Here is a 17,157-nt window from a genome sequence, read left to right on the forward strand (position 1 = left end):
TTTGATATCTGTAAGTAAGGTAGCCGTAGCATAGTATATTTACCTATTGGGTCAACAAATCACGTCATTATATCAAATAGATTTGTGAATAGGCAATATACCAAAACTTTGGGTTTTGTGAGTTCATAATGTTTCTGTTAGAGAACTCATGAAACCTTAGTATGCAGTGGCCCAAATCTACTTCACAGCCAGTCTGTATTCCTCTTTGTTTAATAGCCTATGGCATAAATTGAAGTTAATTATTGGGGCTGACAAGTAACTCGGCTTTCTGTCTGCTTGCAGAGTCTCTCCAAGGCAAAGATGGAGCTGAGAAGAAAAGATCAATCTCTGCGTCAACTCAATAGACTTCTTACCCAGCTGGAGCAGGACAAGCGTCGACTGGAAGAGAGCATCCACGATGCAGAGAGTGCCCTCTGCATGGCAGCCAAGTGAGCACTGGGACCTTGGGGAGATCACTTAAAACAGACAAAAGATCAATTCTTACTTTCATGCACAGGGTTTTAGCCCTGGCTAATGTAAGGCTAAAAACAAAAGTACATCTGTCTTTCTTTGAAATTCAATGATAGTCTTATAAAAAGAAAACTCTTACTTCAAAATACTAAATGTGTGTTTTCTGTAGTAAATCTCCTAAAGTGTTCCGAATTCTGTGTCCTGAAAATAGCATGGGAATTATTTTTGCCCAGTTGTTTTACAGTTTTGACAATATGTTACACAGAACCTTGTATTCCTAATTATTTGAGAAATAAGATGGTTTCTTTCACCTAATGCCATATAATTTTACAGAATCATATGATTTACTTACAATACATATCTCTTGTACAGAAATATCAACTTGGGGACATGTCTTAATTGCAAAATGCATTGAAAAGCATTTGGGACCTGGTCCTGTCTATGGAATAGTGAAGATTTTTTGGATAATTTCATGGGAATTAGGCATAAAAACTGTGCCTATTTGTATACCATAACATGAAAAGTGGAAAAAAGTGTTAAACATGAAAAGATATCTATTTAAAAGGTGCTGTATTGATTTTAATGAGTTTAATCCTAACTTCTTACAGTCACGTAGTTAGATAAAAAGATGAAGCTTTGCAGGCTCTGTGTTTTAGCTATTACTGTTATTGTAGTATGTACTGCAAATATTACTGGTCACATGAGTAGGATTTGTTAACTTCTAAAATTTCTTATTACACCTAGGATCCATTTGACCTGTGAAAAGTGGTAGCCTAGAAACTCTAAGGATTTTATGCACAAGTAAAATATAATAATTACTGCAGGAATTTATATGAGATGCTTAGTGGGATAATTAAAATGACAAATGTTATTTATTAGGAGTGTATAAAAGCAGACCTGAAAAAGGATTTGTGTTCCCAAAAGCTTACCGATCTTTTCCCGGCCTTCAGGTGTTTTACCGACTCCAGAGAAGAACATGCCTTCTAGCCCTTCTTACATTCAGAACTTTATATTTTTCTTTATATAAAATGTTTTTAGCAGGTCATTTCTCTATACAGCAATCAAATATTGACCAAGGAAAAAAAATTGCKCTTGCTGTTCTACCAACTGTTTATAACAAGATTCTTTTTTCCCCTTGGTATATGACTAGAATTGGTTGAATAGATTCAAGTCTTGTCCAGATGATCTTATTTTGTTAACTCCTCCACAGCCTGTGTCACTGAAAGCAATACAGATTTATTTCCATGTTATCTTTTTGTGAAAATAAGAACTTGCAGTTGACTTTGTAAAGTTTCCGTAATTCTATTTAAAGATACTCTTCTTTTTGTGATGAAGAACACCTGAGAGTATACATTAAGTGCTTTTCTATATCATTAACTAACTTAAAAATCAATGCTGTTGAACTGACTTTTTGGTACTGTTTTTTTACACATAAAACAGCAGTTGCCATATAAATGAGGCCAGCAGAGAAAGTGACCAATGTGTCCCTTTCAATCCAGTCCAAAAGACGACAATATCCTGAAAGACAAAATCTGTGTGGCAGCCTTACTAAGAAAGTAAAGAACAATCTTACTTTTCTGTGCTTTTGCCATTGGAATAGTGTAAGTCAAGCTAAAGGAGGAAGCAGTTGTCATTCCAAGTAGAACACAATGGTTTTTATATCTATTCTAGAAAGTAAAATATCTAGAACAAAAATTTCAGATAGCTGCTGAGATAAAGGCATGCATTTCCTTGACTATCGTGTTGTTATTCCTGCTGCCTCACTTCCTAGAAATGTTGTCTTAAACTACATTTCTTTCAGTGCATCAGGTGGCGTGAGTATTTCTTATGATAGCATAACGCTTCAAAGCTATTTTTCTTATGGAATTCCTGAAAAAGCAATGASTTGTAGTCTGAACTTCTGTTTCATAAAGATAAGATTCCTGACTTTTGTCAGAAAAGACCAAGTGTTACAGTTCATGAAAGAAAGTTGTTCTTAGTATACAAGAAGACTTCATGAAAAGATATATTCTGTCATTCTTTTCTAGAATGAGACTCTCTTCCCTTTAGAGTCTGGAGACCATTCCACATGTTCTTTTTATGCAAGGCTAGAGATTTTTTTCTCTTAAAATAGAATGGTACTARACATAGTTATTTGATTATCTGTTGATAGTCCCATAAGCATACCTGGCTTAATGCATAGCCACAAGAGAAATATCTTTAAATGGAAACCTACACCAAAGGTTTTTTTAAATGGAAACCTGCACCTGTTGTTACACAGTTCATGTTTGGAGTATAAACAGAAGAGATAAAAATATTTCTGAGTTGCCCAGTATTATATTTAAATACGTAATAAAGTTATCGGTATAAAATGAATTTCTACATAAATACTGTTTCAATTTTACTAAAAACAATGTTTTTTTCCTCTTAAAATAGAGATAAGGAATTAATTGCCAGCCATATGAAATCTGTGGAAGCCACTCTTCAAAAGGTAAGAATTAGAAGTGTTCCCCCTGTTTCGCTTTTATTTCTGTTCACATCACACTTTTATAGCTGCTTGTTTGCAGGAAAGTGAGAGGTAGAAATTGTTGCAAAGCAACTTCTCTTTTTCAGAGTGTGAGCTGTCCAACATCAAATTCTTCCGAACTCAAAAAATTTTCAGATATAGAACTTAGTACAAAATTCTTCTTCCTTACGTCAATCACTGAATACTACTTCTGTTTACTAAGATTGTTGATCATCCAAACAATTTTTAATTGTTACTGTGTTATCTTTGTGTACTAAGGCAGAGATTTTCCAATGAGATCATAAGATGTTTGACTTTGTGCATGCTATTTTGATCTTTGTTAATTAAAAAAATAAAATAAGGGGGGATGTTAAGTTTTAACTCATAATCCAAGAAAAAAAAAGTGTATTTTTAAAGCCTTTTTTTCTTGACTGAATAATAGTCTTAAGTTGATGAGTGGCTTATGCATTTGGCTGTGTTACAGTATTCTTCCACTCTCCAGGAAGGCTGAATTTGGGAGGAACTATAGCTGTAGGGACTAGTTGTTCTCTGTGTATTTTTAGTCCAGAGCTGCACAGAGGAATAAAGGGTTTATCTCTTGTTTGCTTGGAATGCTTATTTCGCTAAAAATATCTTTAAATTCCAGAAATAGGTGAGTCTATATCCTTATTTGAGTTTCTGTAGCCATCAAAGCTGCTGTTAATTTTTATATTCCTTTCTGAAGCCTCCTTCTCAAGCTTTTCATTTTCCATGATGTTCACCAAGAGTCACACCATGTAAATAGCTTTTGTGTTATAGCTGCAGCATGCTGTGCTGATAGATAATGTCTTCTTGTATTTCTCTGTCTTATTCATATATACCTCTTTAACTGTGGGAGATCTATCTCTGTGTTTTTTACACTAAGTAGTGCATGTAGTGTCCTTGATCTTGAAAATGTATTGTTCTGGTTTAAGAGTTTACATTTCAGTGATTTAGAAAGCAGTACTGGGTATCCACAAGGACTGAAGTGTTTGGGGCAAGATAGATAGAAAGGTTGTATATATTTTCATTCTGCCTTGCCTAATGAAGAGAGAAAATCAAGAAACCGTCAGCCTTCTTTGAGAATATTAGTTACCACAACTGTTTCACATTTCTCAGTGTTTGTTAGAATTGCATATAGTTGCTAAATAACTAGCTACTAGCTACTGAGTAGCAGAGTCATTTCTCTTTTCCTGTCTGTCAACCTGAAGAATGAAGAAAAACGTAAGAAATGTCAGGACGCACCTTTCAGAAGGAATATAAACAATTGATTGTAAATCATTCAAAATTTGACACATCATTTCCCAACAAGAACAAAAGAAAATGATTGATCTTTGGGAAGTATAGACTCTACATCATAATAGTATCTTATTATCTAACATTAATGAACATGGCTTATTTGTAGGCTATCATGTTTACATCTCATTCTCATGATTTTTTTCCCATGCAGAATGAAAAATTAGAACATGATGAAGTAGATGAAATACTAGTAAAGGAACCAAGAGCCTATCTCTTCCCAGCTTCCCCATAGGAATTTGGGGGGTTGCATTTATTTTTTTACAGAGGAATCAAAGGAAAATGAATAAAGTTCTGAACCATCTTTAACCGAAGAAGTATTACTGTTAGTTGCAAATATATTGTGGGAGTCTGACATTGAGCATTCTGGTATKGATGTAGTCATGAGCAAGTATCCACAAAATTCCACTGCATCACTTGTAGGATCTATTATCAATGCATAATATTAACTTTTTGCTTATAGAGTTGATGGATTTTACAGTCATAGATAGTAATCAGTTAGTAAGAGGTTATACGTCTATATTTGTTCTGAGTTCACTCATTACAAGAGTTCCAGAAGGAGAAAATATATGCACTAGGTAATCTCCCTTTGCGTGCAACTTTCAACAAACAAGGTAGAAGATAGTAGGATCTGGGGAAATGCACTTGCTGCACACGTTTCTACTATAGTTTTGGGSAAGAGACTTCTCCCAGCGTTTACTGCTCTCTCCCAGGGGCTGTTTGGAAAGTCTAAGGTCATACATTTGACTTGCTGATGTTATATAGAGAGTTTAGTGTCTGGAATGGTTCTTCGAACCTGTGTTATGAGCATGTGCTATGTATATGTTAAGAGAAAATAGATTTAGCAGCTTGACCAACTGTCCAACAAGTCAGTTTGACACTGTCCAACAAGTCAGTTTGAAATCTTATCCTCCCTCTTTCTGCATTAGCTGTTTTCTTCTGAAATCTGACTCTGGAGCTAGATTGTTTGTGCAAGAATCCATGCTTCAATTGAAGTAAGGGAAACTTACATTTTAGACTTTTTAAGTATAGAAGAAAAAAATGAAAAGGCAAGTAGAATGCTGCATGAAAGGGATAGAAAGCAACAAGGAGCACATCAAATRCAAAAAAACTCACCTGKWTTTTTTTTTTACTTTTTCTTAATCACAATGTATTTAAGAAGACCAAAATATAATCCAGTCTTCAAAAAGGGCAAGAAGGGGGAACCCAGGACACAACAGATGAGTCGGCCTCACCTCCATCCCTGGAAAAGTGATGGAGCAGCACATCCTGGAGAGCTTATCTAGGCATGTGAAGGAGAAGGAGGTGATCAGGAGTAGTCAGCATGGATTCACCAAGGGGAAGTCATGTTCAAGGGGAAGCCGATAACCTTCTATGATGGGATGATTGGCCAACTGGACAAGAGGAGAGCCATGGATGTTGTCTGCCTTGACTTCAGCAAGGCTTTTGGCACCGTCTCCCGTACTATCCTCATAGGGAAGCTCCTGGAGTGCGAACTGAACAGGTTGACAGTGAGGTGGATTGAGAACTGGCTGGATGGCAGAGCCCAGGAGATAAATGGGGCCGAGTCCAGTTGGAGGCGTGTGGCCCGTGGTGCCCTCTGGGTGGGGGTGGTACTGAGCCCAATGCTGTTCAGCCTGTTCACCCATGACTTGGACGAGGGCACAGAGGGTGCCCTGAGCAAGTCTGTGGACGATCCCAAGCTGGGTGGAGTGGCCGACACTCCGGAGGGCCCTGCTGCCATCCAGAGGGACCTGGACAGGCTGGTGAGTTGGTCAGAGAGGAACCTCCTGAGGTTCAACAAGGACAAGTGCAGGGTCCTGCCCCTGGGCAGGAATAACCCCAGGCCCCAGCACAGGTTAGGAGCTGACCTGCTGGAGAGCAGCTCCGCAGAGAGGGACCTGGGAGTCCTGGTGGACACCAAGTTAGCCATGAGGCAGCAGTGCCSTYGTGGCCAAGAAGGCCAATGGGCTGCTGGCTGCATGAGGAGGATGTTGGCAGCAGGGGSAGGGAGGGGATCCTGCCCCTCTGCTCAGCTCTGGGGAGGCCAAACCTGGAGCACTGGGGGCAGCTCTGGGCTCCCCAGGACAAGAGGGACGTGGAGCTTCTAGAGAGGGTCCAGCGGAGGGCAACATCCGGAGTGACAGGAGAAGGGGCAATGGGTACAAGTTGAAACATAGGCAGGAAGTGAGGAAGAACTTCTTCCCTGTGGGGGTGCCAGAGCCCTGRCACAGGCTGCCCAGGGAGGCTGTRGAGTCTCCTTCTCTGGAGATCTTCCCAACCCGCCTGGATGCCGCCCTGTGCCCCGTGCTCTGGGTGTCCCTGCTGGAGCAGGGGGCTGGACTAGATGATCTCTAGAGGTCCCTTCCAACCTCAACCATTCTGTGAGTCTATTATAGCCAATTTTTGGAATCCTTAGGTKGGAAAACATATGGAAAAGTTTTTACTAAAATCTATTGGATAATCTTAAACCAGAGCAAAATAGATGAGGCTTGTTTGGCTGCTTATTAGCAAAATGGTAATAGAAATAAGCTAATTATTTTCRAACTGTTCTTTGAAGAAATTTTGTGTGCTCAGAGATGCAAATACATACAAATATTTTTCTCATTGAAGGAAAAAGCAGTTAAAAATATCTTACTATATAACTTACCTACAGGCACTTTTTAGTGTATATGAAAAAAAAAATATTTTTTAAAACATTTCCCTCTGAGAAACATGGTGAGAAGTGATTTTTGGTATAAATATAAACCAGATAAACTATACATCATTATTAWTTTTTTCTGTACTTCTTCAGAACAGCATCATGTCTTCATAAAACACAGTAAGAAACATCCTTTTAATGCAAGTAGATTCATTAGTGTGTGTTGTTAGTGACTTACTAGTCATGATTTCTTACATCAGTGGAAGAAACAGCTGAACTCTCTCTGCTAAAATTTTAAGCAATGCCTGTATATACTGCTTCGCAGTTTGAGTGTTGCAACTCCCTTTTCAACCTCTCCAATTCCTATTCTCTAGGCTGTGCAAAAGACTGCCATGGGAAATTATCCCAGTGAGTCAGTCTGCACAGAGCTATAAAATTGTTTGGTTTTCCCCTTGTACTCTTAACCATTAAAATTCTGATGAGCCTTATGAGTAAAATTATGAAGATTTTTTTTCAGCATGCYGCAACACTAACTGCTTAGCATTTGGCCCTGTTATAAACTTAATAAAATACCATTTCTTGACAGGCTTAGGCTGATACCTGCTATCAAATGGGAGGTTAATGATCTATGATAATAAGTTAGTTAAAAAAAAAAAAAAAAGCACAGTGTGCTGCCTTCCTTCTGGATTTAGGATTAGCAGGTTTATCCTCATCTCATTTTCTTCACWTCCTTTGCTGCTGTTTAAAGGGTTCCTTAGCCGTTTGATGGAAGTGCTTCCGCACRGACCCATCAACAGTCATTTCTCAGAATCTTGCTGCTGTTGGGTTGAACTGCCCTGTTGCTCCTATACTCCCCTTTTCCTGTTCTCTTCTCCCAGAAGGTCATTAAATGGCTAGGGTTTGGACTTCGTAGTATTGTCAACTGAAAAAATTCTTGGATGCTATACAAATAGTTCTATTAAATTTGCCAAATATGAAGGTGAAATCATCTTTACTTTTCCAATTGTGTTTTACAATGGTATTTTACTACCGGATAAAGGAGCAGTTGTAGATAAAGTGAGAGTATAGAACTCTTGAGGATTAGCAGCATGGTAATGTCAGCTTGCTGTTTCACATGTCATCCATAGCAAGAAAGAGCATTTCCTTGTGGTGATCTTTCTATGACTTGTAGAAAACCTCTTTATATATTTGCAAGTCTACCAACAAGTGACCACATCAGTAAAAATTCACTTTGTAAGTGGAATGAACTCTTAGTTTCAATAGGAAGATCATAAATTGGTCAGACTTGGAAAAATAAAATAGTTATGGTGCTGATGTTAGCTGCCACAATGAGGCTTCAGTAGGCATGAGAAGTTTTTTAATGTGCCCTTCAGCCCCATTTCTCACTTGATTGGGATCAGTAAGAGTCCATCATATTATTTAGGTATCTCAGTATTGATTTAGGTGGCCTTATTTTATAAATTGAAATGTGAAAATTTTCTCTAAGGCTGATTTCGCTTCTAGAGCTTGTGATTCTTTTAATGTTTTTTAGATACATTGACAGAGTGAAAGCCGCTCATGTGTCTTCAGGGTCTGTTTATCACTGTGGTCCTCAGTCGTTCTAAACTGGCCCTGTCACCAGTTTGTTGAAATAGTGAGTAAGTGCATATGAAAAGAAAGTACAAAGAAAASCCAAGTAGAATATCAAAATTCGCACTGACTGCTGTGTGGAATTKGTAATTGGAAACAGGCTATTATTTCACTATGATAAAAAATGCAGTAAGAGTTTTTTTTATTTTTCCTCTCACCCATCTCAAATTAACAGTTCTTCATTTAAATGTTTTATAAATGACTTCTGTTTTCCCCACTAGTAATCTGACTTTCTTGAACCCTGTTCCTAAAGATCAGTTGAGCAGGACATACAGGTGTTAGCACAGCTGGCTTGCTGATGACAACTTCGCCCATATAGCTGTCTAGTGTGTCATCACTCATATTGTTCAGTGTCATTCTGACCTAGCCAAGCTAAAAATGGTACTCCAGCTCAAGAGGGATTTAAAAACCTTGACAAACTAAAGATAAGACATTGCCGAATGTCATATCCATGTACTTAAGTGTTTTTAGCTTAGACAGATCTAAATAACTAATTTCAGAGCTCATCTTTCTCTGTGTGTGTGTGTTTTTTTTTTTTTTTTAATGCTAAATACTTTTATGTAATTTGTCATCAGTAAGGAAAAGTCCTTGTTTGGAGAATTGGAACTAGGGAGTGCATGTTATTTTCTCCAGATACTGATTCATTTTCAGCCCAAGGTCATTGTAATCCATTTGTAGGGGGTGAATGCGTTGTGAACTGCATCAAAGCTTTGATACAGTGGTCAGTGCTTGCAAAAAGAAAACAAAAACCAAACATACATCTCATCAAAAGGGCATGTAGAGTGTGTCTGTATGTGTCTGATTTGTAATATGTGAAAGCTTAAGCTTAACTTTTAGACAAGATCAAGATGGTATCGTCCTGCTCTTCTGGAAATGAACTTCCAAATTCTTGCATGGTCTTTTCTTCCAAAACACCAGCTTTATGAGTTATACCTCTTTACCCAACAACTGTTTATGYAGTAATTTATGTTCTTCTAATGAGGTTTTGTTTCTTTAAGTCTGTTTTTCAGTAAAAATACGCATTTTCTGGGTTATTTTCATAAAATTCAGGACACACTCCTTGGTGATTCTCTGCAACTGTGGTTAACAGATTGTGTTTTGGATCTGACAGGATATTCTGGTATATACTTACTTGTGTGTTTCTTGTGCCARATCTTTCAACAAGGCTTTTTGGGTCTATGTCACCTTAAAAGTACAAAGAAGTCAGGTGTAACTATTGTTTTCTAGTGTTCTGAGAGTCAGCAATGATTCTATGCGGATATCCTTAAAACATTGATCTGTAATGGTAGGCAACTAAAAGAACAGCAACCTACATATCCTTGCAGGGCCTCCACTCAACTTGCTTTTCAGGAGCTGTGGACATTTCTTATTGCAACTTAACCAGCTGCATACTTGAAGGACTGTGGTTAAGACTAAGATGTGGTTTGAATTCTAACTGCCTCCTTCCTATTTTGCAAAGTTTCTAAAAACATTATTGTTAATTATATATCACGCACAGAATACATGATGATGTGGTAATAAGGGTTTGCTGGCGCTTTTTTAGAATGATATGCACAGCATAGGCATAGCTTCTAATTACTCAGCAATATGGTCATTTCAATGTCAAGCAGACTAAATCATGTGTCATTCACTAACACCAAATCATTGAGCCATTGTAGGTTTTTGTTCTGATATTTTAATTGCTTTTGAAAGTAATGATAGGAAATGAAAGCAAAATGAGCTCTCATTACCTGGTAGGAACTATTTTTTGAATATGACTGCCCAAATTCAAACATATAAAAGTTTCTATTGTGTAGCTCGTATAGTCTTGTTTATCTATAAATAATATATTTTTTTCTTCAGTATGAGAAAGCAGTGGAGAATTAAGCCAAAAAAGAGGGAATATAATCTTTTATTTTTATTTATTTATTTTTTTAATCAGAGTGAAACTAGACAAGATGTTAAAGAGAAATAAGCACATCCTAATACTATTTACAACTTGCTAGCATTCAGCACCACGTCTCCATGGGTGTCATAGGACATACTAGCTCAAACTTTGCAGAGATAAAGCAAAGGAATTAGGACAAAATTGGCCAAAGTTATCTCTATCTCAGATAAGTAGGGAATTTCTAGTCATTTTTGGACATACAGAATTAGTACATCAAATGCATTTGCCTTTATTTAGTCAATAGTTTATTTTTTTTAGTATAAATTTTCCAGTTTCAGCTTTGATTTTARTTTATCAGCACTTTATTGTTTTTGAGTGATTATAGTGTTTTTTCTCTGTTATTTTCCTGGATATGTTCCACTGTTTTGAAAATGTTTTTATTATTACAGTAGAGTTGAGTGGATCCATTTATGGTTTTACCCATTTTCAGTTAGTAGTTATATAAATAAACTTGCTGCTGTGGAGCATGAATACTTTTGTGAAATTTCCCTCTGTACTCATTTTTGAGTATATGAAATTAGAACTTGTCTTAGATATTTCTAATCATTGCAATAAGCCTCATTATTTATTTAAATTTTAACTTCAGGTCTCTAGCCTCAGATTATTCTTAGATATAATAGTCTCATTTCAGATTTTATGTGCAGGGAAAAAAAGAAGTATCAATAAATGTAATAGAAGCTCCAAGATTCACTACATAAAACATAACTGTGTTGGATTTTTTTTTTCTCCTCCGAAAAAGTTTTTTTTCATAGAATTAGCTCACGCTAACAGTTTTACCTTTGACTAATAGTTCTGTAATGTAAGTGTATGTATAAATGCTATGTTTATTTGCTTAGAGAATGAGAAAATAATCACTGTCTCTCATCTACAGACCTTATCTTTCTAGCTGTCAAAAAGCCAACAGGCAGGAAATAATTAGAAATTTTAAATGAAGATTTCATGATATGATGTATATGTGGCTGTAATAACTTTGAATTCTGGAGTAAGTAGCCAGTTGGGAGGGAGAGGCTACTTCCATTTTTAGTGAAACTTGCAAGGATATTTGTGCAATGTGCACGTGGTCTTTTGTTTGTAGTTTTTTTCCTGAACCTTTCTGAGTATTTCTGAAAGGAAAGATGCAGCTTCATTTTTTTTAGGTAGAATTTTCTCTATGATTTTTGGTAATGAGATTCACTCATTAATTTCTAAATACTTCAATATCTGTATACTTAAAAAGAGAAAAGTTATTGCAGGTTATGTGGGGTTTTTTTCTCTTTTTTTGGGGGGGGGAATCTTCATATCAAATGTCATACTTTTTAAGGGTCATGTGTGAGTTTCTGATTTTGTGGTAGTAATATTTTACATTTAGCACCGTTAGGGCATTTATTTTTTTTTTCTTTTGTATTTTATTGTTCAGTGAGTGTCAGGCCCCTTACTGAAATGCAGAGTTTGATACTAATAGGGTTAAAAGGACCTCCACTGTCTGCATTGTGTGTGTATTATACCTACATTGCTTATACATTGTTTTTTTCCCCCTAGTATTAGCAATCTGCTTTTGTACTTTGACATAGGGATTTCCCTTGTGAATTTTGTCACAGAAAAAAGAGAATCATCAATATCGCAGTTAAACTTGACTTTCAAAGCTAATAGTATCTCATTTGGGGGCTCAAATTTAATAAATTTTCTTTGATTCTGGGTGAGTTTTTAAACATCAAACAATGAATTGGCCAGGGTGCAGTAAAATATTTAGATCTATTGACTACGGTTCAGAAGGGTAGAAGGCAAAACACTGGTGGTTTGATGTTGATAAATTCTTAGTACCTTAATCCACATTAATGTTTTCTTTTATCTGTGTGTATACTGGCAATGAAAAGACACTGAAAAGTTGGAAGATATATACATGTATTTTTACATATAAAAATGTAAATTGTGTGTGTGTGTGTAGGCTGTATGTGTGCATTTATATATGTATATTTAAAGTTTTTTTTTGTTATATTCGGCAAGGTTAACATCTGACCAGAATTACATATGCTGACTGAACACCCTGGAGATTGTGTTTGTTCCATAGGACTGAATATCCTGAACATAGTACACTATGTGTGCAAAAAAATGTGTAGAGGACCCTTCCTGCTATAAAAATTGCATCATAGTGCATATGTTTGGCAGCCACAGGTATTGACAGGAATTCTTTAGGTCAACCTGGGAAATGTAAGGCTCCCTATTCCCACAGAACAGGGCAAAGAATAAAATAAAATCTTTTCGTCTTTATGTCAGTAGATTTCAGTAGATTTACACATGCATACTTTTTTTAAAAAATCAGAGCAGATATCAAAGGCTGTGCTAGTATTTGAAATACATTCACTCACAATCAACATTAAAAAAAATCTAATTTTGTAAGTGGTTACAAAAAAGTAATCTGGGATTTAAAATGAATAGGCACATATTTTAATTCATGATTGATGAGTTCTTTTGAGCAAGAAGAGCTCTGAGGGAGAAAAACTGTCAAATTTATTTAAAATAGTATTTAGTAAGTGTATCAACTGATTTTTTATATATAATATTTGTAGATATTTAGTTTATTTTTCTGATGTTTTCRTATCAGGGTGTATATTGTTAATGGTAGTCTAATTATCTTTGCAGTACTAGATGTTTTTATTCTAAACAGTCTGTTATGTGAATGTTTCATCTATTCATTCACAGTAATATATATATATATATTTGTGTGTGGCTATTCATCTGTATTAGAATGTAGTCTGACTATGGGGATATTCTGGTGGTGGAYGTGATTTTTTTTATTAAATAGAACAAAAAATGGGTATTTGAAACAATGTATACTGTACATGAATGTAAGTGATCATGTAAGTGGTATGTATAAAACGTGTTTCACATCCGCATTGATAGAATAATTACATGTTGTAGTATGTGAAAGAGTGCTGAATTTCAGCTAATGATCAAAATATTCGTTTCAATCTAGTTGTTTAAAGAGGAAGGCGTTAATCGTTTCGTGTTGCTGAGAGTTTCTACTGTTCCGAAGGCAGGCAAGACTTTATTTTAGAAACAATTTCTCCCTTAGTCAGCAGGTGGCACTGTGACACCAACTGCACCTGGTTGTGTTCGTGGACATACGTAGAAAACGGTGGTGGTGTTTGTGGGTTTTGTTTTATCCTTACCTTTTGCACTGTCTGAGAAATTAAATAAATAAATACCAAGCTGTTTGAATACTCTACAAATTATATTATATTTGTCTCCAATTTGGTGTTTCTAAAAATTTTATAAAAAGTTGATCAATATGACGTGTGTCTTTTTTACATGGAAGTCTGCAATAGCAATTTTAAAGCTGTGTGATTAATAGCAGGAGGAAGAAATCCTACTACAACAATTAGTTTTATTTTGGTTGAGGGTTATTCATTTCATTCAAGGATTTAATTGAACTGATACTGAAGGAACCTTGTTGTGAAGGACTGGTATGATCCTCATGCAATAGACTGAACTCGCTTACCGGTTTCGTGTTTATGTGGCTGTATAGTACATCTTAATTTCACAGTTGATGTCTGTTAAGACAGAAGTACAATTACTGTTTCTTTTCTTACTATTTTTTTGTGGGGAGGGGACAGGTCTAAAAATGTATACACCAGTTGGACTTGTGATCYCTTAGCAGCTCTTCTTTCCTTCTCATTTCAGATCAGAGGAGGATGCTTTTTCTTCTTAACATTCACTCCCAGCACTCTGAATTAGAGATTTATTTGCAACGAAAAATCAATTAGTCCTAAATTTATTCATGGATTTCAGGTCCAGCGATCAATGCAAGTCCACTCAGTGGGCTCAGGGGGACCCAGTTCATCCCAGTTAATGTGTCTGGAGGGGAATTACCATTGATGCTGTTTTTTTCCCTTTAGGTCAGAGATCAGAGCTTGCTGTCACGGACTGCGGCAACCAGGAATGACTTCACCCTGCAGCTACCCAAACTGCACCTGGAGACCTTTGCAGTGGAAGGGCTGAAAGGCGGGCCAGAGGTTGTAGCATTTCAGGTTAGAATCTAAAATAATCGTGTTTCGTTTTTTCCTTTTTCTGCCTCTGAGACAGAAGGAGAAACTAGACTGTTCTGAATGTATAGAGGACAAAAAGCTTCAAAACTATTGTATTCAACAGTTGAAAGAAATATGTATCACTGAATATCATATTTCAGGGATGAGARGACTTCTAATTTTTCAGTTACAATGTAAAAAAAAATGACAGGAATGTGACCATGGAAAAATGCAAATGTTMATTTTCAAAATTAATTTCAGTGTAACCCATATTTGACTTGTTAGGCATGCAAAATAAAAGTATTTGTATGCTGCTTCTGATCATCACCAGGTATTTTTCTTGCTATGCTTTTTGAGGTYCTAGTGATTTTAGAGGATTTCTGATTTAAATGCATTTGCAGATTGGAATGATCAAACACAAAAGCTTCTCTGCTTGTGTGTTTAGACTGATTTGTATCAAAATAATTAAGTAAAGGGGGAACAATGCGGAGAAACAGCAGTGGACTAAAAATATACATATTTTCAGCTCTAAAAATGAATTTTATGCAGTATCTACTTTTTTTTTTTTTCGTAGGAGCTATCCCTGTGTCTTTTAATAGCCATTGAAAATGACTTCATTCTTGTGGTACATTATTGCTAAAGGCAGAACATTTTGTTTTCTCAATGAGTGAATGAAAGGGCTAGTGAGTAAATGTTTCTTTCATTGTGCTCTCCTATGTAGATGGGAGAGAAGAACGTCTGTCGCAGCAAATGTTGCATAACATGTATGCATTTCTGTAGCAATCCTTTTTTTGATTCAGTGAAGGTTGCCTGTTGTGGATGCAGTRCATCATTGCAGGAACAGGACCACAAAGTCAAATGTTCAAGAAATGTTCAAGTTCCTAGCTGGACAGTTCTCACCTTTGTTCTCTTGTATACATATGTTTTACTATGATAAAGTTTTAAATTTTGTGTTTATTGTYCTGTGTTCATAATGATTCTGTAAAGTGTGACACTTGAGTTTCTCCTGAACTTTAATTATGTAGAATCTTGTCTCTGCTTTATAAGGATATTGGCAGAGGATAGAGTTGAAATGTCTCCCCAGCACAGCCTTGATCACTTCAATGTGTATAGGAAAGCTTCTTCAGATGGTTTCTTTTGAAAGAAGGTGTGATGGCAATCGGCAACTTCTTATATACTGCTTTGCTTATTCAGTCGCCTGTTACATAGTACCTGCTGCGTCATAATCCAACTCACACTCATTTATTTATTTATTCATATTTGTATTTTTTTTTTATTTTGGGAATATTTTGGAAGTATTTGGAAGACAACTCATTCTCTTTTCCTTTCTAAGAAGATGAAGAGAAAAGGGGACATAAAAAGTTATGCTTAACATTTGTACAAAGTGCTTGTAACAAAGGCWAATGCACAGCAAGGAGTGCTCTGAGTGGCTTACTGGTGGCGCYGTGTTGCAAGATCCTTTATTTTCACCCAAAAGTTCCATCGCACCTGGTTACTCTGTGCATATATAGGCAGCATTAGTGGCCCACAGTCTGTCTCACCTTTTTTTTTGTTTTTCTTTTTTTTTTCCCCTATTCTAGTTATTCTCTGTCTGTTTGAAGAAATACTACCTSCATAAATAACTTTCTAGGTAATTTATAAGTTTGTTGTTGTTGTTGCTTATAGTTGGGAGCCAGTTAATTTATTTTAATTTTACTACTGTATGCAAAACTATATTAAGGGCAAGTCTGAATGAGGTAAGCAGCCAGTAATCACTTTATGGTCCCCCTTTATTAAAAATAATGGAACTGTTTGCATGTTTGGTCTCTGTAACAGCTACACATGTGTTTTGTAGCTAGTCTGTGACAAATACCTTTCAATTAAAGGCTTTATTGTCTACAAGTGTTAGACTAAAGGAGTTATTTTCTGAGCCAAGATATATTGATATTTGATAGTTTGATATTTTTCTTTAAAAATGCAGAAAAAAAAAGAAGGATGAAGCACTAGCTATCAAAACTGATGAATACTCACAAAAGAGAGCATTGTTTTATTTCAATCTATRTCTGGTGACTGAAGTTAGGAATTAATCTTCATTCTCTATCCAACATTTCAGTTTATTTCCCTATTTTATTATGTGAGAGGAATAAAAAAAAWTTTGCCCATTTGTATATGCATGTACATAGATAGGAAATTCAGTCCCATGAAAGTAGAAAAAAATTCTGACAGCATGGGAATAGCAGGTTATATTTCTACCAAATTTTTGTGAAAGCAAGTGTCACTTAAGGAATTTGACAGGGTGAAATCTTCTCCTCTTAATGTATTTGATAGGCTCTGAAGCATCAGGGAACTATATTTCTTGCCACTGGGAGTATATAAGCCTTGGAACTTTTAAATTGCAGTTATCTCTGTGTGAATATTGCTTGGGAAATATAATGCTTTCTTTTCCTGAAACAAATGCAAAGAAGATCTACATAATAAACTATGTTGTTTGAATGTGAGGTAGGCAGTTTGTTTCTGGCACACTTAATTGTCTTGTAAAATTTTTTTTTTCTAGCAAGTCGATTCAGCATTGCACAACCATGCATGTTTTACAGTGCTGAATAAATAAAACAAAACCCTTGCCATTTCYAAATGAAATAATTGTTAAACTGTATATAAGTGAAGTATATCTAATAAAGTTCATCATGCTGTAGTGGAAGACCTGTAGATTAGGAACATCAGGAACACA

At 36.0% G+C, this 17,157-nt stretch overlaps 1 protein-coding gene across 1 annotated transcript in view; it reads left to right on the top strand.

Moving 5' to 3' along the window:
* Positions 1 to 286: 286 nt before the first annotated feature.
* LOC112951300 (coiled-coil domain-containing protein 171-like) overlaps positions 287 to 17,157 on the top strand; it is a 57,184-nt gene continuing 40,313 nt past the window's right edge. Inside the window, exons 1-3 of the mRNA XM_026043963.1 lie at positions 287 to 428; positions 2,866 to 2,920; positions 14,322 to 14,453. Of these exons, the coding sequence (XP_025899748.1) occupies positions 301 to 428; positions 2,866 to 2,920; positions 14,322 to 14,453 (315 nt within the window). The 5' untranslated portion in view covers positions 287 to 300. The remainder of the gene's footprint in view (positions 429 to 2,865; positions 2,921 to 14,321; positions 14,454 to 17,157) is intronic.

The sequence above is a fragment of the Nothoprocta perdicaria genome, unplaced genomic scaffold (genome assembly GCF_003342845.1).
Source record: "Nothoprocta perdicaria isolate Ctin4 unplaced genomic scaffold, notPer1 scaffold_104, whole genome shotgun sequence".
NCBI classification, from domain to species: domain Eukaryota; kingdom Metazoa; phylum Chordata; class Aves; order Tinamiformes; family Tinamidae; genus Nothoprocta; species Nothoprocta perdicaria.